The 22,370-nt window shown below is 43.3% G+C and overlaps 1 protein-coding gene across 16 annotated transcripts in view; it reads right to left on the bottom strand.

The window, feature by feature from the left end:
* Positions 1-22,370, bottom strand: part of CFLAR (CASP8 and FADD like apoptosis regulator) — a 56,621-nt gene that overhangs the window by 14,775 nt on the left and 19,476 nt on the right. For 14 of the 16 annotated variants that reach the window (XM_061608029.1, XM_061608023.1, XM_061608019.1 and 11 more), the window contains 6 exons: positions 22,208-22,319; positions 19,129-19,264; positions 11,042-11,130; positions 9,340-9,385; positions 8,547-8,596; positions 5,482-5,557 (listed from right to left, as the gene is read on the bottom strand). In XM_061608029.1, coding sequence (XP_061464013.1) covers positions 5,482-5,557; positions 8,547-8,596; positions 9,340-9,385; positions 11,042-11,130; positions 19,129-19,264; positions 22,208-22,319 — 509 coding nt within the window. The remainder of the gene's footprint in view (positions 1-5,481; positions 5,558-8,546; positions 8,597-9,339; positions 9,386-11,041; positions 11,131-19,128; positions 19,265-22,207; positions 22,320-22,370) is intronic. The other 2 variants (XM_061608031.1, XM_061608032.1) reach the window with 2 other exon arrangements.

A 22,370-nucleotide genomic window follows, 5' to 3' on the forward strand; every position in this document is an offset into this window, starting at 1 on the left:
TCCCTCCCGTTTGATCTTCGACATGCCCCCTCCCTGGATGCATTTCGCCGAGCATTAAAAACCTGGCTCTTTGGACAGGCCTTCGGGACCTCCGGGGTGGGCTAAGCTTTTATCACTATTACTGAATGCCCGTTGTCCACATACTGTTTTATGCTGTAATTTAATCCTTTATTGTCGACTGTATTGTATTGCTATGTATTTTAAATCGTATTTTAAATTGTATTTTACTGGAATTTAATTGTGTACGTCGCCTAGAGTGGCCTTGGCCAGATAGGCGACACAAAAATTAAATTATTATTATTATTATTATTATTACTCACAAGTATGTATGCATGGATGTACTTAATACAGCATTAGGCTGCCACCCTATGCACCCTTACCTGGGAGTAAGTCCCACTCAACACCGTTCAGCTTGCTCCTGAGTAAATGTACTTAGGACTGCTATGTTGAAGTTCTTAATTGAAGACCCATGTCCTATTATAATTGCAACAGGACTCAGGGTGCCTACACTTTTCTGGATCTTAGCTCAATGCCGATGTCTAGCTTTCTTAATGGCACCCCCTTTCCCGAATCATCAGGCTAAGCCCAATGAGAAGTAGGCCCTATTAAGGGCCAGCACAGCTGGCAAAATCTATCGTTCTGTTTAGTACTGATGTTCAGGCATGAGTGCTATTGGTTTACATAGCCAGCACCACCCATACACAAAAACCAGGGTTGGGTAGGGCAAAAATAGTCCAATGAGAACTGAGTATGTTCAGTGGCCATATACTGCTGGCTGCTGAAGGAAAGAAAAATAAAATTTGAAAAATGAAAATCGGGGTGTGTGGAATGTAATGGAGTATTGTTGATGAGGTTATGGCTGGCTGGCTGAATGAAAGAGGAGCCCTCAACACAAACATTTTGTTGCTGGTCCCACTAGTCTTTAATAATCTTGGCTCATGTTTAGTAATGACAACTTTCCCTTTCAGGCTTAGTATGCTTTTATTGGATACTCTCATTTCATTTTGTCTCCAAAGCTAAAACACACTTCCCTTCCCAATTCCAGAAGGTCCCAGGTTCAATTCAATTCAGAAAGGAGCAGGAGATGGGAAAGACTTTATAACCGAGAGCACCACTGCCAAATCCAAATACAGAGATCTTGGCTCTAGTTCGACTGGCTGCCTCTCTTGCATCATTATAGTGATCATCCCACAGACGTTTATTTATGGCAAGATGTGTAAGCTGCACATAAAGCTGCCTCTTCTCCGGAGATCATTACTCATGAGAAACAAGAGAGAAAAGGTGACAGCTCCCTTTCTCCCTCTGCACCCTAAAGGCACAAAATGGCCCTGATGACACTCACTCTGTATGTACTATTTTTAGTCCCTCATGTGTTCAGCCAGCATGTTTGAAGCCCTCAAGAGATTTTTGTTTCTGCTTATATAGGAGACTCATAGGGAAATTTCCAAAAGTGATTGGAATGGGAGGAGAATGTGTCAGGGTTAGCCTAGGCATACCCTTTTACAAATGTTGCACACATGCATTCTATTTTTAAAAAAGTTTTAAATCCAAAGGAAACAAAAGAAAATTGATTCTTCAGTTTCACAGGGGATGCGAAATGCACACAAAGGCTCTTAAGTGCATAAAAAAAACCAAGGATGTGGACAGAATAGGAGAAAATACAACTTTAAATTCTAACTACAAAACTAAGGAAGGTTCTTGCTTTGCATTCAATAGCCTGGATAGACTAAGCCACATTCACAACTGCAAATGTGAATGACGCACCTTGCTTCACCCATGAGCATGCACTCATAGGCATGTTTAAATGCACTTTAAAAATTCATTAATGGCCCCAATTGTGAGTACAGCAAGGTAGTTAGAAGTACGAAGGAGCAATTAATCCTCATTAAGAGAGATCGAGTACGCTCATCTAAGGTGAGCTTGGTCTGTAGGAAGCTGATTTCACAAATTTTCTGCTCACCATGGTGAGATTGTCCCCTACCTGTTTAGCAATGGTTGATCAGTTCCACAACAGGAAGTTTACAGTTCTGTCAGAACAGAAGGAAGGCTTGCCAAACAGTTGGCACCTTGCAATCAAGTGAAGCTCTGACCAGATCCAACAAGCCTCACAGATTTCAGCAGTTCTGGATTGATCAGATAGAGGATCATGCCTGGTCTATACACATGCAGCAGAGTGAGGTGGATATGAGGTGGGCGGAGTTCTGTGATGGGAGGAGAGACCTTACCTCTTTAGACTGCAGGTGGGGGGATACCACTTTTGAATCTCCCCACTGATTTTAAAAAAACAAAACAAATCCATTGTAAGCAGAGAACCAGCACAGCAAGGAGTGGGCTGAGCAAGAATCATAGGGCTCATCCAGACGACTGCAAAATGTGTGACATGACCGCTTTGTGTTCTCATTATTTTTTGGTCGTCCTGATGACGCCGAGTGCAAAAGCGCGTTTTCGCGCGGTTAAATCCGCTTTCGCACAACCGCGGAAAATGCGATACACTTTTTAAAAGCGTGAATCATCCGCGGTTCCTTCGGCCGCTTGGACGCAATACAGCGGATTTAAGAGATGACGCTGTTGCATGGGCGGTCCTGGGGTGGTTCCCCAGTCCCCCTCCTCTTTTCCAGCCAATCCCGTCCTTTGCACGTTTGCGCTTGTGTGGAAACGTCGCCCGGGAAAACGTGGCCAATCAGTGCTGTTGGATATACTGCGCAGGTGCGGAAATGCAGGTTTGCGCAGAAGCAGGAAGTCATGGTGGAAAAGCTGTTTAACTGTTTTGGATTAACGTGATTGCAGAAATGCAAGAAAGCATATTTGTGAAAGCAGCAGAAGAAAGGGGAAACTGGAAGGGGAAACACAAATCACTTTTGCGCCCAAATTATGATGTACTTGCAGGGGCTTATAAATGGCTGCAATAGGGAGTGTTTGGCAAGCCGAAAAGGGAAATATCCAAGAAGCCGCTTGCTAAATGGAGTAACTTTTCTGCTTTACCACGAATGCGCATTTCTGCGAGACTTGCCAAGCAGATATGCTGCTATAGGTGCTCTGTCACAGAGCTATAGCCTTTCGCCCATAGCAACGGAATTAGCTGCGATCCTGACTTATGGCTAACTGTAACCAGAGGGAGTGTTTGGCAAGCTGAAACGGGAAATATCCAAGAACTCGCTTGCCAAATGGAATAACTATTCTGGTTTACCACGAATGCGCAGTTCTGCAAGCCTTGCCAAGCAGACATGGTGTAAAGTGGGGGACACCGTAACCATAGGTGTTGTTTGTGTGCGATGAGAAGCTGGGTGGGCTGTGGCGTGTTTTTCTCCTTTGTAGCCGTGCAGCCTCGTAAGCCGCTTCCCGCTCTTGGGGCACCCCCCATCCCCAGATGAGTGGCTGGACAGCTTCCCCCCTCTCTGCTCATCAGCTGTGAATCGGGTTTGTGTGAGGTACTTTGGCGGGAGGTTTGAATCCCCTGAGTGAATTCCTTGTGCTGCCCGATCCCGGCTCATCAGCTGTGAAGCAGGCGTGCTCACAGCTTTTAGGGGGGAGGTGCGAATCCCCTGCCTGAGTGGGTTCTTTGTGCTGCCTGCTGCCCTTTCATCAGCCACCTATGATTTTGCCCAGGACCCCACAGGCTACGGGAGGACTCGTGGCCCCCTCCTCCAAATTCGGTTTGGGCCATGACCTCCATTGCGCCCACAGGAAATTCAAAGTTTCGCGCTTCCGCGTTCAAGCATGCATGTGCAGAACTGATAGCAGTGGAAGGGGAGAGGGGAGCAGACGTCATATTTTCCCAACGAATCGGAACATAGTGGGATGTGTCGGGGGCATGGACAGGAAAAAAGCGAGAAGATGCCGCATGTTCGGGCTGCGTGTGCGGCCGGTAAAAAAGCGTGTTTTTAATATCAGCAAAAAGCGGGAAAGGAGTGGGAAAAGGGGCAAGTGAGGACTCTCAGCTGACAGAGCGGGTATGGAAAACCTGGATTATCCCGCTCCGTCTGGATGAGCCCATAGTCTCCAGTTGCTAGCATTTTTTTTTATTTACTGGCAGGGAGGTTTTATTTCATGTAAAAACATTAAAGATGATGTCACTCCTGCAGTCTGAAATGATTTAGTCCACTGCTAATTACATATGAATCCCACCTTTTCTCCATGGAACTGACAGTAGCTTGCAAGGTTCTTTTTGACCAATTTTATCTTCACAACGACCCAGTGAGCTTCATGGCAGAGGGAGGAGTTTGAGCCTGGTTCTCCTTGGTCTGCTACTCTGACTGCTGCGCCATACTGGCTCTCTACCATCTTGCATGTGTAGACTAAAACTAACCCTTGAAATCAGAAGGGCTTGAGGCAAGAGCAGAAAGTTTCCTTCGCAGATACAAACTGGATGTTGGATTCAAGGTGAAGAATATAAGATAATGCGCACAAGGGCATTTCCAGATATGCTTTTTTTGCACAACAGACAGGGGAAATTTTTAACATTGATAAAATATGATCAAACCCCTCCCTCACCCACCCCTTTTCTACTGAGCGGAATGTGGATATGCAAATATCATAGGTACCTGCAGATTAGGCCTGAGATTAGTTGTAGGCAACTCCCCCCAGTCACATGCTATTTAAAACGTAACTCTTTTTAACATTATTATTATCATTCTTATATATCTATCTATCTATATATGGAGAGAGAGAGAGATCCATCAGATGCACATGGCAAGGTACATAAAATAAAACAATAGAAACAAGCCCCTGCCTCAAAAGGCATACCATCTAAATAAAATAAAACGAGGAGAAAAAAGGCAGGGGAAAGAAAGCGAGGACTTCAACATATACATACTCTAGGAATACAAACACCAAAGAAAGAAAAAAACACCTAAACTGACATTCCAAAAGCTTTGGAACAAAGGAAGACTTTTAAATAAGACTTAAAATCTAAAACTGAGGGAGCAGTCCGTAAGTGCTCCTGGACATTATTCAGTTACTGTCTTATTTGGTTTGTTGTTACTGAATTGACCGTAACATCTTCTGTCTGCTCCCCCCTTTTCCTTTTCTTTGTTATAAAATAGCAACAAATAATATCAAGTGATTGGCTTGTACAAATTTAGCGCTAAGGGGGAAAAGCAATGCTTGACTTGCTTTCTGATTGGGTGCATGTGCCTGGGTCAGCCTCTGCAAGTCCTTAAACCTATCACGTAATCTAGGGAAGAGTAAAACTATGTGTGATCTGATAATCTAGAGACTGCCTCCCTTCCTCTTCCAGGAAGGCTTTTTGTGACAAATCAAGTGAGATATGGTTTGTAAATAAATTTGCCCATTTAAGGGTGCTATCCTGATGTCAAGTTCATAATTTTTAGCCTGAGCTTGCGGACACCATTGTTTTGCAAGCAAGGAGTTGCACTTATAAACTGAGACACTGGGGGCCCAAGTCCATCCCACCAAACCTAGGGTACTAAAAGAACACACTAGTTACAGGGTAAGGAGAAATCCAGCTTTTCTAACGCTTACCTGCATCATTGCCAATGCAGTCTATAATCAGGCATACTCCCAAAGGCTGACTCTGCATTCTGTACTTGTTAGACACCTGCAAATATGACAAAATGTAATTATGATGCTTTCCCCTCCAACCCATGGACCTTCTTGTTCCCTTGTTCAAGGGGCTTCCCTATCTCTGCCTAGCCCAGTTCTGAATATGAGTAAATGGAAACATAAATGGAGGTGTTGGCAGTGATAGTTTCTTGGAAACAATGGCTCACATTTCGTACTCTGGGAGAAGTCTGTAGGTTGGATCCAGACTACAGGCTGTATCCAATGAAGTAATCCCATCTGTGCAAGGACTTCCACTTGAGCAATGGAACTTTCCTTCCCTCTCCTTTCCCCCCACATGCCCCCCAATTTGCCCCAGAGGTTTGGGGGAACCCGCAGAACAGACTTAAGGAATGCACAGGGGGGGGTCCATTGCACAAGCGGAAACCCTTGCATAGATGAACAACTTTGTTGGATAAAACTCTCAGACTGCAATCCTAACCCTATTAACCTGAGAGTAAGCCCCACTGAATTCAATGGGACTTACCTCTGAGTAGCTGTGACTTGGATTGCAGTCTGCATTAGTTGCACTTAGTTCCCAGTACTGTCTACTTCCACTGGCAGCAGTTCTCCAGGGTCTCATGCAGAGCGGAGAAATGCCAGTGACAAGATACGTAAGCCAATTAGGCCTAAGCTGCTGTTTAAAAACCAAGTATTTATTTGCACGATTCTGGAGTATAGAGCACGCTGGGTTTTTTGTTGTTGTTTCACATGGTCCCAGGCAACAAAAATCTCACAAACGGTTATGAAAACTGTTATAAATAATATATGAAAATAACCACAAGGGGTTTTTTTGCCTATGAGTGAATTTCTCTGCTTTTTATCTGGGAGGTAAGAAATGGGATCCTGTGGAAGTTGGCTGAGAATGGACTGATTATTTGCATGCATATTGAGTTCAGTGGGATTTACTTCCCTGCAATCATGCTTAGGACAGGTGAAACTGATCACGGGAGAGGAGGAGGAGGGCTGGAGTGGGCAGGGGAGGAGGAAGAAGGAAGAGGGGAGGGGAGGAAGAAGGGAGGAACAGGGAAGAGAAGGAGGGGAAAGGAGAGAGAGGGAAGGAGAGGAGGGGGACAGGGAGGGGAAAGGCGGGTCTGATCATTTGCATGCTTACTGGGTTCAGAGGGATTACTCTCGTACAATCATGCTTAGAACAGGTAAAATATAGTTTAAAAAATAGGGAGAGGGAGAAGGGGGGAGAGGAGAGGAGAGGTAGGGGCCGAGGAAGGGAGAGGAAAGGGGCAAGAGGGAGGGGATAGGAGGGTGGAGGAGGGGAGTGCAGGTTTGATCATTTGCATGCTTTTTGAGTTCAATGGGATTTACTCCCACACAGTCATGCTTAGGATAGGTGAAACTGACCTGGGGGAGGGGTAAAGAAGGGGAGGAAGAGTAGGGGAGAGGGAGGGGATTGGGTGGGTGGGCACTGGGCAGAGGGAAAGCCCCTTTCCAAAAGGAAAACATTGTGAACAGTATCATTCTTTTTCAGGGTTTTCCCCACCTTTTTATTCTACAGCAGGCAAATGTAGCCTCCCACCCAAATTTAAACCAAAGCTCTCAGTGGCCACATCCACACCAGACCTTTATTTCACTTTAGACAGTCATGGCTTCCCCCAAAGAAACCTGGAAAGTGTAGTTTGTGAAAGGTGCTGAGTTATTAGGAAACGCCCTATTCCCCTCACAGAGCTACAGTCCCTAGAAGAGGGGCTGACTGTTAAACCACTCTGGCCACTGGAGCTCTGTCAGGGAAGTAGGAGTCTCCCCACAACTCTCAGCACCCTTTACAAACTACACTTCCCAGGATTCTTTGGGGGAAGCCATTACTGTTTAAAGTGTAAAAATATCTGGTGTGGGTGTGGCCCCGATTAGCCAAGCCAAACAGCTGCAATTCTGGCTTTTAGAACACTGACAGTTGGTTCTTACTGAGCATGCCTGACATCATTGATTCCAGTGTTAAATTTCTTAAATTAATTAAAAATCAGCCAGGCATTTTTTTTAACTTTTAAATAGTAAAAGATGACTTTCAGAGTATGGGGCAAGGTCAGTAATAGGATTATAGGTACTCAGTGAATATGGCTGATTTTTAATTAATTTCAACAAATTATGGGACCACTGACAGAAAAAAGTCCAACAGGGGTCTGGATTCTTTTCTCTTGTTTTACACTTTGTGATGTAGTGGCTAGAGCAGCCTTTCCCAACCAGTGTGCCTCCAGATGTTGTTGGACCACAACTCCCATCAGCCTCAGCCAGCATTGCCAATGGCTAAGGCTGATGGGAGTTGTAGTCCAACAACATCTGGAGGCACACCGGTTGGGAAAGGCTGGACTAGAGTGTTGGACTAGGACCTGGAAGACTAGGGTTCAAATCCTCATTCAGCCATGAAGCACACTTGGGCCAGTCATTGCCTCTCAGCCTAACCTAAATTAGGAAGGGGAGAACCATGTATGCCAGTTTGAGCTCCTTGGAGGAAAAGTGGGATACGAATGCAATAATAAATAAATAAAGTCTCAATTCTCTCTGAGTGGTTTGTGTATTGCCATGAAAACTTGGAGGGTTCTTAAGCAAGTGTTCCTGAGTTCAGGTCTATAGGCTTTGTGAGGTTTTGTTTTGAAGTGAATTTATGGGAAGCAGCAGTATGGCATGGGGGGTATTTTTCAATTTAACATTGCGGAATGAGAAAAATCCATGCTGGCTATAGTATACAGCTACTCTTGTGGCTGTATAATAAAGTGGCAAGCAGAGCAGAAAGGCATAGGCAGAGGTGAACCCAGAAGAATTTAATGAGGAAGGACTTGTCACCCTTCACTTTCTCTCCAGTGCAATGCACTCAGTAGTTCTACAAAGCCCAGTTGCAAAGCATGAAGGAGAATGCAGACACTGAGAACCTAATTCATCATTTTCCAAAACTGAGTTACTTTTTGGCCCTGTGCCCTCTACCCAGAAATAGATCCAGATGGTAAGAAGACATGCATCATCATATTGTAAAATACCTGTGCCTGGGCTCCGCCCGTTTCTGGTACTGATATGTGAATCTGCTCTGCTGTAGATACAAAATTCAATATTGTTACTGGTAGTGCATCTGTATTTTCTCACAGTGTTGTTTGTAATTATTAACAAAAAAAAAACCCCACACACCAACAGCTATAACATTACAGCAGGGTAGAGAACCTGTGGCCCTTCAGACATTGTTGGACTATATTACCCATCATCCCTGACCATTGGTTTTGCTGGCTGGGACTGATGGGGGTTGGAATCAAAGAACATTTGAGGACACCATGTTGCCAACCTCTAATGGCACATTTCACCTGGCCAAAAATCTAAGCCTGCATTATAAAAACATTTCACCTGGCCAAAGTATCTCACAAACCTATTAATGCCTACACGATTAAAAATGAAATGCTCTCAGGCAAACATCTAGGACCCAGAAGCACCTTCAAAATCTGTTAAAATATAACTTTTTAAAAATATATGAAAGTGAACTGGAAAAAATATATTACTGTGTATTCATGCATAAAAGGGTCTCGATTCCCCAGCAGAAGACAGGCAGTGAATTTAAGTGGCTACAGTGCTGGCTTTGGATATGGAAGACCCCAGTTCAAACCTTTGATCAGTCTTATACGAGACTCAAAGAACATAAACATGCAGAATGTTTTATTACTGAAATGAGATTTCTGGATTGATAGTCCAACAGCACAACCCTACAGATGTCTACTCAGAAATAAGTCCCACTGAGTCCCAGGTATAGGATTTCGGCCCCAAAATGTTAGGGTTGACAGGTCTTACCTTGAATAGCACATGCTCCATTTGTCAGTCTTCCTTTGTTCACAACCTGCAAATCGAAAACGACAACTCATCATATTTTACCTCTTACAAAAAAGGCAGCATTATGACCCTTAGAGAAACAAACAGACTCAGATTGGCTGTGCTGCGGCAGGAGAGGTCGCAAATTCTACACTGACGATTGTTAGGAAAGGGGCAGACAATCTAAAAAGGAAGTTATAGGTTCAGGCTGACCAATGGATGCGATTGGTAGTAGGCTCAGGGCTGACAAAAGGACACCTTCACACAATACATAGTTCATTATGGAATTCTGTGCCACAAGATGCAGTGATAGATAGCCATGGGCTTAGATGGCTTTACAAGGGGATTAAAACATATTCATGGAGGATAGAGCCATAATAACCAAACACAATCTCCATGTTTCATCGGGGAAGGGCTGCAGCTCAGTGGTAGACCATCTGCCTTACATGCAGAAGGTCCCAAGTTCAATCCCCAGCATCTCCAGGTATGGGTAGGAGAGACACCGCTTGAAAACCTGAAGAGCCACTGCCAGTCAGTGTAGATAATACTGAGCTAGATGGACCAAGGGTCTGATTTGGTATGAGGTAACTTTCTATGTTCACATTCTGCGGCAGCGTACCTGTGACTAACAGTTGCGGGAGGAAGGCACACAGCAAGGGGTGGCTGTTGGCTTCATGCCCTGCTTTGAGCTGCCCAATCATCTGGCCAGCCACTGTTGGAAACAAGATGCTGGGCTAAATAGAACCTGGCCTGATCCTGCAGGGCTCTTCTTAAGTTCTTCTACAGCAGCATTTGTTTTCTAAAAAAGGTATGTGTGCCTACGCATATATATTTACAATAATGTTAACTAGAGATAGTTTACAGCATTGTGTGTGTGTGTGTTTATGTAGCATCTCTAGTGAACATGTTTCATAGCAGGGAAAAAAATTAGGGTAATCCATCAAAAAACAAAATGACAGGAACTGCTTTCTCTGTAGTGAAAGAGGTATTATCCAGCACAGAATGATAGCTCAGTTCAAGTATGCTTAGAGAATCGATCCATTAACAACACAATCCCCTACTGAGCAAAGGAATGATTCACACAGAGGAACAGGCTTCTGTGTAAATGTTCTGCCAAGCCCTCCCACAAGCCTCAGCCAGCATGGCCTGTATAGTCAGAAATGATGAGAGCTGTAGCCCAAGAACATCTGGAGGACTACAGGTATCCATTGGCCATGGTGGCTGGGGCTGATGGGAGCTGAACTCCAACAACATCTGGAGGGCCACAGGTTTCTCACTCCTGGCCCAAGGGTACTTACCAAAAAGATGGTATCTTTGTTTGGGATCTACTTATCAATTCCAGTCTTTCATCTGGAAGTTAAGCCTCTTAGACCATGTTGTCCCAAACACCCTGCTCTGACAGTCCACCAACCAACATGCAATAAGGGCCACCTTATCATTTGGTAACAGGTGAAATTCATACTTTGTGTCTATATTCTGTATTCAAACTTCAAGCAGGGTATGAAAGTGCTGTATCATGCCAAGTCCACTTTAAAAGAGGTCCTAAAGCAGCCAACTCATTGATTCAGAGTCATTAAAGCAATGCCTTTTTACATTCTGTTGGTATTTTGCACTTTGGAAGACCATTGCTCCTGAAATTATGTCTTGGCAACAAATTTCAGTGCACTGGATTCCTTACACTTACCCCTGGAGGGTCAGCAAGAGACAGCTTAGGAAAGGATACCTGAAGTCTGTTTGCATAGACAGGTGGAGATCCAATGGGTTGCCCTGGAGCTGAAAATTGAACAGAGGGTCTCATAAATGCCACCAAGAGTAGTTATTCCATAGAGCACACTTTTCTACTCCATCCCCATCCATTGTTTAAAAAGTAATTTTTACTGTTTACAAAAATGAAATACAAATACCTGTCCCCTCCCTCCTAAGTGTGTAATACATTCTTGCAGTCACTGTTGATTGATTTTGTTCCGTAACCATGGAATGATCCCTATAACTGAACTGAGCTTTGCTTCTCAACACCAGTTCCACTTTACATGTGGAACTTCACACAAGAGGACCGTCCATACACTTCCCGGAAGGATTGCTCCGCCTGTGGCTGCCTCTGAGATGAGCTCTGTCTCAGAGGAAGCTTTTTTCAGTTTAAAATCAGTCAAAAGGGAACTTTGACTGGTATAAATGTTCTCCCAGGCAAGGGTGAACCGAAGATTATCCACAGAAACTTCGTTAGGCTGTCGGTGGCTGGAATCGATCAGGAATTCCCTGGGAAAAGAAGGCATACCTAGCAGCCGAGGACGGAGTTAGGACTTCCAGCAAGCTGGGCTGAAAAAAGCGAGACGTTTTTTCTTTTAAACGATCCACAATGGGCGAGCTTTCTTCTGTCTAATCTTATCATTTGGCTTAAATTACTACAGTAAAAGAGATTTGTTTAAGAATCAGAAATCAAGATACCTGGGTGAGTTACACTTCTCTCTTTTATACAAGGAATTAAGGAGGAGGAAAGAAAATTTAAAAAGCTTATCTTATTTTTTATGGCAAAAAGCTGGCCTGAATTTGGAAACGATAAAGATTAAAATGGATGAGGGGCAACTTACCTGAAGAGAAAATCTGATCTAGATGATTATTTGATTGATATATGTCTGGGACTACTTTTTCTTAGACTACTTTCTTTAGACGAATCTGCTGTTTGTGTATGTTACTAATTGTTCGGCGCTGTGAACCAAATTTGTTTTGCATTCTTGGACGTGCGGGAGATAAGAACTGTGCTGGCCAGATGATGTCAACAGGCCTGGAATATTAACTCCCTTATTGCTGGAAAAAGAAGCAAATTACTCTTTGCTTGGGAATTGTGGCTATATTGGAAATTTGAAGGGTTTTTTCTTCGGCTTTAAGAATGACAATCAAAGAAGTGGCAGAGACCCTGGATGTATCCCTGGAAGGGTTTTCCCCTCTGGATATGTTTCAGAAGATAATGGATGAGATTAAGATAACGAAACAAGAACTGGGACAGAGTAGACAAGAGATGGCAACTGAATTCGGTAAAGTGAAACAGGAGCTGAAAGAAATAAAGGATTATATGAGAAAAGGAGCAGATGGACAAGCAATAGAAGATGAAAAAGAAATTAAAGGGAAGGAGCAAATTCTGGAGATTGGATCAGATATATCAAATGTGGAATTGGAAAAAGATTTGGACTTTATGGCAAAAATTAAAGGGAGGATGCAAGTCCTGGAGATTGGAACAGATATATCAAGTGTGGAACTGGAAAAATATTTGGAGTTTGTGGATCCTGGAGATAAAGATTACTGTTTGGAATTCGGCGTTGTCCCTGGAGAAATTGATGAAGATATCAGAGATAAAGTTATTAATGCTTCGATGGAATTTCTGGACTGGAATGATTTGATGGAACTTGAAAAAGAGAAAATTTATATAATTAATTCCAGATATGTGACAATGGAAAAACTCTCAAGAGATGTGCTAGTGCATTTCGTAAAAAAGAGGAACAGAGATATGACTTTACAACAATATTTCAGCAACACATTCAGAATTGACGGCAAGGAAATATTTGTGATGAAGGAAATTCCCATCAGACTCTTACTATATGACTATGACTATGACAGCAAGATTATTATGGGTGCAAGGATGGAAGTTGGAAGATGGAATTAACACCGATAATGGAAAAATGGCTATTGAAATTACTGGACCTAGCAGACTTGATGAGATGGATTAATTGACATGTTTATTTGGAGAAAAATCGATGGATATATTTCTCAAGGAGTGGAAACCTCTCTTTGACTTTTTGCGGAAAGAATAAAGTGATGTTAATGAGATTTGATGATTAATTAAGATAACTACTGGAGGAAAGTGATTTTGTAATATATTAAGAGACAGGTTTGTTATATATCATAGACCTATAACTGATCTGCGACAAATCTGAAGTCAACATTTTATTTTATTGTTTAATCTGTTTCTTTTTTGTTTTGTTTCGTTTTGTGTTTGAAAATTTGAATAAAATTAATGATAAAAAAAAACAAGAGGACCGTACATAAAGAGCTGCCCCATTAATTGTTTTTACACCTATCACTGTATAACAGCAGGGGTGGGAAACATGTGACCCTCGTGATATTGTTGGACTCCAGTTCCCATCAGTCCCAGCCACTATGGCCAATGATCAGGGATGATGGGGGTTGGAGTCCAACAGCATCTTGCGGAGGGGGGGGCATAGGTCCCTATTCCTTGGATAGAAGTTTTCTTCCTCTTCATTGAGAAAGACTCCACATTTTACACTAGGAAATGCCTTTGTCTCTAGAATTCTCCTTCAACAACAACAACAAGATCCTAAGAATTACTACAAATCAATACCAGGAAATGCAATGATAGGCAAAAACAGGGTGCATTATGTATTTGTGATCTCAAACAAGATTCAAGCATTCAAAATGAAGATGCTAACACCTTGACTCTAAATAAATTAATTTGGGAGGATGGCCAGAGGAGGAATTCGTACTAGTTTCTGTGGAATCTCCTCCCAAGCGAGCAGGCTTACGAATGCTGCCAATGACCATTGCTTGCAGTCCCGAGCTTCCTTCAAGATGAATTAATTTGAAATGTTGGGGTGTGGTTGCTGCTTTGGCATGGTTGGATCTCCACATTGCAGCAATAGCAATGTTTATGTAACTGGGACCCAGGGATATTACATAAGGTTAGAATCCTATATCTGCTTACCTGTGAGAACCCCCCCCCCCAATGCTTCAACGGAGCTTGCTTTTGAATAAACAATGTTGGATTGCACTCTAACAGCAGAATCCCACACACAATTTCTAGGTAGGGAGTGAATTCCTCTTCAACTCACTGGGACTTACTTCCAAGTAAACCCGATTAAGATTAGGCTGTTAATGACCTTGGGCAAGCCACTGACTTCACTCACGTGTAACAGTAAACCACAGTTAGAAAAAACACTATAATTTATCATGAACTAGCAGTGAGCTAGTACATGTTGCTCAAATTGCACCTCCATACACACTCCTCCTCTCCTTGCCAAGCTGGGAGGGAAACACCCCCAACACAGGATCAGTGCTTAGTGTGAACCAGCCAGAGATCATGGGCTGTTTCTCTCTGATGTTTGTTCCTGGCTTCCTCTTGTGGCTTCTTTGGAGAGAAACAAACCACAAGTGCTGGTTTACACATAGCGCTAAGCCACCACTGTAGTTTGTCTTCTCCTAGCTTGGCAAAGGGAGGAGCAAGGAGGGCACAATTTGAGCTGCAGGCACCAGCCCACTGCTCGTTCATGGTAAGCCATAGTTTGCCTGGGATTATGGTTTACTGCGATGTGTGAACCAGATCATTGTCTCTCAACCTTGCATCTGAAAGAGCACTTCCTCCATTAGGTGATTGGCTGCCTATAGGTTTGGAAGTGAAACAAAGCTGCCAAAAATAAGGGAGCATTTTCTACATATTTGGGTGTCTCCCTAGGTACACAGAAGTGCTTAACTTTGTAAGTTAAAAGAATAAGAAAAAAATTAATTAAAAAAATGGCCTGGCAAAAACCTGTACATCCAGGAAGCTAATCACAGCTGAGCCTAGAAAAAGAGAAAAGGTTCTAAAGAAACCAGAAGTCAGACATACTGTGCAAGTATATCAATTAATACCGAATTCCTATATTGGTTGTCCCCAACCCAGGGGTTTTGGACTCTATCTCCCAGGCAGCATGGCCAACGCTCAGGGATGAAGGGAGTTGTAGTCCAAAACATCTGGATGACACCAGGTCAGGGAAGGTTGTCTTCTATGCATCTGTTCAGAAGCATGTCCCATTGAGTTCTACAGAAATAAGTCACATTGAGTTCAGTGAGGCTTAGCTTATTTTTTTTTAATCACATTTACATCCCACCTCTTCTCCAAAGAGCTCAAGGTGGCGTTTATGGTTCTCCCCTATATATTTCATCCTCACAACAACCCTGTGACGTAGATTGTGCTGAGAGGTAGTGCTAGACCAAGGTAGCTTTACTCCTAAGTAAGTGTGTATAGGATTGCTGCCTATGGGTAAGAGTAGCTAACAGACGGAAGCAAAACCAAAATAGGAAAAAGACAATGGAGGGCAGGGGAAGAGAAGGAATTGGACTGCTCAAGCCCCAGAAATCTCCTAGAAAGGAGAGTGATTGTGGTTAGGGGGATGCATGTGTGAATCCTTTCACTCACTCACAAAGGAGAGGAAAGGAAAAATAACACCTTTCCCCATTTCCTGAACTGTGTCTTCGCATCCTTTCTAGGTAACTGTACAACTAGCAGCCCTTTATCACTCTATAGCAGAGTGGGGAAAGCCTTTTGTAGAGGAATGAAAAAACAAGGTGTCCTTTATTCTTTCCTTCCTCATTTCTCAACTGGTGAATAGCATCATACGGCTCAGGACTGCAATTTCTAATGCCTCTCCCGACTCCTGGGTCCTTCATCTGAGGATCTTCTCCAGCTGCTCTCTCTGAGAAAAGTTTGGAGGGTGGTGACAAGAAAACCTTTTCATTTCTCTCCCTCCCCCCCACGCCCCATCTATGGAATGCTCTCCCCAGTGAAGCCTGCCTGGTACTGACATTAACATTCTTTTCGCAGCATGTGAAAATGTACCACTTTCCCCGGGCTTTTGAGGGATTATGATCATCATGATTATTGCTGTTTCTGTGGGTGTGTGTATTTTGGGGGCAATATTAGTTTTATTGTTAAACTTGATGGTTGTTTTTAAATTGCATATCAAAGTATATTGTGTATGTTATCATCAAGTCACGTACAAAGCCAAAGCAAAATATAGGGTTCTGTCCTACAAAGTCATCCCAGACATCTGCCTGTGTAACAGGACTTCCTCTCCCCATGTGTCCCCTCATAAATCTGCCCCCAACCCTGCGGAGGGGTTCAAGGAAAAGGGGAGGCAGAAGAAGTCCCGTTGCAAAGGTGGAAGTTCTTGCACTAATGGGATGACTTCATTTGATATAACCCAGAGCTTCTGCTTCCCTTGTAGGAAATATTTTAACAACACCTTTGGTTGAGTTTTTTAAAAGTACATTTTATACAAAGAGTTCAGCAATGTTATTTAAACATTTGGTGCAATACTATATAAACACTTAACACACACACACCCATGGTGAAATACTCTTGCTTTCTATATAGCCAAGATTTACAGCTAAAATCCTATGTATTGTTATTCAGAAATAAGGTCCTCTGTGTCCAGGGAAGCACATAAAAGGGATGCATGCTTATGCTTCCAATTTGCTTAGTGTTCAAAGTACCTCCACATCTCACTTCTCCCATGGAAATGGTGCCACCATTTAAATCCCCATTGTCCATACCTACTTGCACAGTGCATCTCCTTTGACTACCACAGCACAATACCAAGAATGTGTACTGTAATGTACAGCTGCTGAAGAGCAGCAACAGGCCCACATCATTTTTATTTAACTTAACTTTTTTGTTTTTTAAAAGATCACATGCCACTAAGAACTTTCTGTCTAGGAACTATTCTAGCACAGATCCTTTTAAAAACAACATGAGCTCCTAAGATGGTTTTCAAAAGCAACGTTTATGCTGTTTATTCCTTAAATCAATCTACATGAAAAACCTACGTTCAGGACCCCTCCCTTACACCCTAGTGGTCTCTTTAGCTCAGTTTGGACTGGCAGACTCCTGCCCTCCTTGGGGATGCCAAGGATTGACCCTGGGATATTTTCCACACAAAGCATGCATTCAATTACTGAGCTATGGCTGCTTCCAAGAACATATGTTCAATTTCTCTCCCACACTATGTTCCACGTTAATATTACTTTAGAGTCTTGTGTGAAAATAGCCTTAGCAATTGGTCCACACCCTTGATTTTTGATACACCAGAATGCCTTCTAAGCATTAAGGCCTTTCAGGAAAATTCTGTTATTGTACAAGGGATACACAGTCCTTACTCAGTCGTTTCTCCTAGCCAATGCATCTATAAGAGGTGCATCTATTGTTGGAAAGTTGAATTTTCCCCAACAATAAACCACAATGTTTAGAACTGGAAAAATGCCATGCTTCCCCCCAGTCACTGCCTCAAATGCTCTAAATACTGCCAGGAGAACTAGGACCTCATGATGGTCATAGCTACCACATGTGACACTACACGGGACATGACACTCTGATTTCTCCTTTTAGGATGTTGAGGACTCTTCTCTCTAGCAGTCCTGTAGGAGAACGATTTAAGGACTTTTCAAAATATGAAAGAAGAAAAAAAACTTTGGTAATACCAGCAAGGGAACACCCCCCATAAAGCACTTGTCCAGCATTACCTCCTTTTTTAAAATGTAATATATTTCTAAGTTGTGAGCTTCCTCTCTCTTTCTAGCACTGGAACATACATGTGCCCTTTAAAAAGCGGAGGGGGAGAGAGAGAAAGGGAACTAATGACAAGGCAGCCTTTCTGTTATCCGCTGCAGCAAGGCTAGCCACCACACCTCACCCATGCACACAGCACAAAAACATAAGAAGAGCCTGCTGGATCAGGCCAGTGGCCCATCTAGTCCGGCATCCTGTTCTCACAGTGGCCAACCAGGTACCTGGGGGAAGCCCGCAAGCAGGACCCGTGCAAGAACACTCTCCCCTCCTGAGGCTTCTGGCAACTGGTTTTCAGAAGCATGCTGCCTCTGACTAGGGTGGCAGAGCACAGCCATCATGGCTAGTAGCCATTGATAGCCCTGTCCTCCATGAATTTGTCTAATCTTCTTTTAAAGCCATCCAAGCTGGTGGCCATTACTGCATCTTGTGGGAGCAAATTCCATAGTTTAACTATGCGCTGAGTAAAGAAGTACTTCCTTTTGTCTGTCCTGAATCTTCCAACATTCAGCTTCTTTGAATGTCCACGAGTTCTAGTATTATGAGAGAGGGAGAAGAACTTTTCTCTATCCACTTTCTCAATGCCATGCATAATTTTATACACTTCTATCATGTCTCCTCTGACCCGCCTTTTCTCTAAACTAAAAAGCCCCAAATGCTGCAACCTTTCCTCATAAGGGAGTTGCTCCATCCCCATGATCATTCTGGTTGCCCTCTTCTGAACCTTTTCCAACTCCATAATATCCTTTTTGAGATGAGGCGACCAGAACTGTACATAGTATTCCAAATGCAGCCGCACCGTAGACTGACACAACGGCATTATGATATCGGCTATGTATATGCTATGGCCCCAGCCCACACCATGATAGCGCTATCTTAGCAATGATTTTGACACAAACAGTTTAAAGGGGTGATGGTGATGTGGAAATGCCTGACAGACACTTGGTTTTGTAACCATGAACTCTAAAGTTCTGGGAAGGGATCTGCAGCATACAGGGGCATTATGGCACTGTTCTTCAACCTTGGGTACCGAGATGTGGTTGGACTACAACTCCCATCAACCCCAGCCAGCTTAGCCAATGGCCAAGGTTGATGCGGAGCCAGCCAATGTTGAAGAACAGTGCATTATGGAATCAGATTGTGTATTACTAACTAGCCTGATCCTACCCATATGATGTTAGAATACAATTTCCATCATCCCTCACTGTTGGCCATGCTGGCTGGGGCTGATAGGAGTCCAAAAAATCTGGAGGACACCAGGTTCCCCATCCTGGTTTCGCTCAGAAGGCTCACTGATTTTAACAGAATTTAATCCCAAGGAAGTATGCATAGAATTTCAACATCAGACACGCAAAGTGTTTCTCCCACAGAAGAGATTCATTTATTAGCCCAGGCAGCACATTGTGTGAAAACTGAACGGCTAACCCAGTACACCTTATTACCTTCCTGTTTGTACTTCTGGATCTTCTTTGCCAAGTCTTTCCTGCGCATATTCAAGAAGCAAGTTTCTATTAAATCCAGACAATTAGGTGACACCAGGTCTAGTTTCTCAAGGTCAGTTATAATTGCCAGGAAGTTCTACAGGAAAATTAGAACAAATGTATAAACAGCAGACCAAGCAATGTACACCTAACTTTCAGGTAGGCCAGAGAAACAAAATGAGGGGAATGATAGTTTATTTTAATCTTTCCAACAATAAAGACAATTTTATTTTTTATTTCTGTGCACTCGGAGAGCCAACACTGACACCAGTGTTTCCTACACAAGCAACTTTCCTAACATTGTGAAGACAGAGTGTGACCCTACCCATCTTAATACTGCAAGGTAGATCTTTGATTTCCCCATTTTACTAATGAAGAACTGAATCCCAAGACAGAGGTGGCTTGGGCACAAGGCTGCCAGCATAGCGAACTTACTGCTGAACAGAGTGTGAGCCCACATCTCGTACTCCAAGCCCAAGACTTGTGTTTCCTGCAGGGGTGGGGAAAGCTTTTTCAGCCTAAGGGCTGCTTTCCTTTCTGAACAACCTTCTGGGGATCATATGCCAGTGGTGGGTGGGGACAAAGGCAAACAAAGGCAGAGCAAGGAACATAAATTTAACCTGTGTACAGTAAGAGAGCTTCTACACACATTCACACATCCCCCTCTATTCTTCATCCAGGCAAGCAAGAGGTATTGTCAAGGTTCAAGGACATACTCCAGCCAGACAAAAAGAGTCAAGCACAGTGTGAAGCAAGGCCAATAGGGAGTATGGCCTGGAGAGAGTCCCAAGGGCCAGATACAGAGGCCAGGAGGGTCACACTCTGACCCTGGACCCCATGTTCCCCACCCTTGATCTACTGGAGCACAATCCCCTCATCTCAAGACAAATCATTCTAAGAAACTTGCAGGTGGGAGAATGGAAGGCAGAAGGGTTGTTCGCTATCAAGTGAAGAGTTGCAGAAGAGCCTGAAGATCTTACAAGACTGACAGAAAGAGGTTCTTAGAGGAATTATTTGCATTTCTTTCCCCTGCTCAGTCAGCCAGGGAACTCGGCTTCCTATCTGAGACACTATGTAAGTAAAATGGGGAAGTTGAAGGGCTTCCCCCTTGACTAATTATTGTCAATACTGTTAATTCTCAAATGACCTTTCTTCCCCATCAATGTGGGTTCATTATCTCCCTATTACAGAACTCCTCTGAGACACAGATCAATGCTTTCAAAATTCCAGTGCAGGAACAACAGCACTATTAAAAGAGCCCTCTTTAAATAAAAATGAAGAGGAAGAAAAGAAAACTTTTTTCTTTTCTTTACTCATTCATGTAGATTTTGATTTTCCCCCACTCCAAATCTTCAGAACAGGTGACAAAAATATCCAATTAAAACCAGCAAATCAGTTTTTAAAAAAAAAAAAAAACCAAGCATATATTATATGCAATACTTATGAAAAGGTGCTTACAGGGAGAAAAAAATATCTCCCAAGTTGATATGGCAAATACCCAGTGCCTTCCTACACACTCTTTGCTGTCTGAATTTGGTGCATGGCTGGAATGATAGGAAGGTGCTTTCTACTGAACTGAACGTGAGACGGCATGCTGTCTTTGGGGCACACTGGGCCAAAACTGTTTATCGCAATGTTAGTTGAAACCTGTTTATGTATTTTACTTTTGCAAGAACATATTCTTTTATTCACACATTTGTAAGGTTAGTATTATAGTACTAGCCTCATCACTACAGAGCTCTCTTTCTTGATCTTTCCACTCCACTGTGTTTGTTAATTCGGGCCTGATCACGGGGTGGCAAACTTTCTTTAGCCCGAGGGCCTCATGCCAGTGGGGGGTGGGGCCAGAGGCAAAAGTGGGTAGAGCAACAGATGTCGCTCCTACCTTTAGACAGTAGTCAATATTCCAGCTGTGCAAAAATCAAGGGTTTCTGACACCCATGTCTCTCCGTCAGGCACTAAAGAGGCATTGTCACAGTGCAACACCACATTTCACCCAGGCAAAAGCACTTGAGGACAATATGGAGCAGGCCTGATGAGTCCCGAGAGCCAGACAGAGAGAGCTGGAGGGCCACATTCAGCCCCCCAGGCCTGAAGCTTCCCATCCCTGTCCTACCCACTAAAACATTATCTGTCTTACAAGTCAGCTGTCCTCTAGTGGTTACCTCCTTCTGTATATTTGTTTTTCTTCCATTAAAAGGAAGAAGGAACACATGGTTCTTTGTGCTTTCTCTCTCCTTCATCCAGTATAAACTTTTTGTTCGCCATGGGAATCACTTTCCACCTCTTTCTCATTTATTCAAGGACTTATAATGGTTGTTGTTCTTACTTACCCAAAAGTCTCCAAACGATTTGCAACGTTGTGAAAAACGAAAGTAAATACACCATAAGAGCAAAATAACAGAACCACCACCCCACAGAGCCACAGAAAGCTTTGGCAGCACACTAATGCAAACATCATCATCTCAGATTATCAAATGCCTGGGAAAAATATTATTACTTACTAGATTTATTAGTCACTTGTTACCCAAATGTCTCCAGTTTCACTCAACAAACACTTGGGGACGGGCAGCAGAATAATTTCCACTGGCCTCACCCCCAAAGCATATTTGGCACACCCTGCAAAACAAGGCCACATGCGTATACTTTGTATGCACAAGGGCATGCTTTGTATGCACAGAGGCTCTTTCACAGCTTATACTGAACATACAAAAGAGAAGAGGCCAGTGGGCACAAGCAGGTGGAACACCACTCCCCATTGCATCTGTATTTACTGGAGCACAGGAAACTGCTTTATAGTGAGTCAGACCATTGGGTCCATCTAGCTCAGTAGTGCCTACACTGACTGGCAGCGGGTCTCCAAGGTTTCAGACAGGGGATATTCCCAGCCTACATGCAGATGCTAGGGATTCAGCCTGGGACCTTCTGAATGCAAGGCAGATGCTCTACCGCTGAGCTATGGCCCTTCCCCTTCTCACTGTGACACATGGACATGTCCTACTGAAGAACTATGTTGTAGAATCATAGAGAGGAAACAAACCTTTTCTTTTGCTGCCTTCACATGGGATGTTCCAAGATCGTTCATCAGAAGGAAAACAAGGGAACTCAAGTCTTCTTTATCCAGATCCTCATTGATTTCTGTCATTAGTACCCTGCAAACACACACACACACTGAGTTGCCATTTGCAGTTAATTCACCTTCA

Source organism: Rhineura floridana, chromosome 2 (genome assembly GCF_030035675.1).
Source record: "Rhineura floridana isolate rRhiFlo1 chromosome 2, rRhiFlo1.hap2, whole genome shotgun sequence".
Taxonomy (NCBI): Eukaryota; Metazoa; Chordata; class Lepidosauria; order Squamata; family Rhineuridae; genus Rhineura; species Rhineura floridana.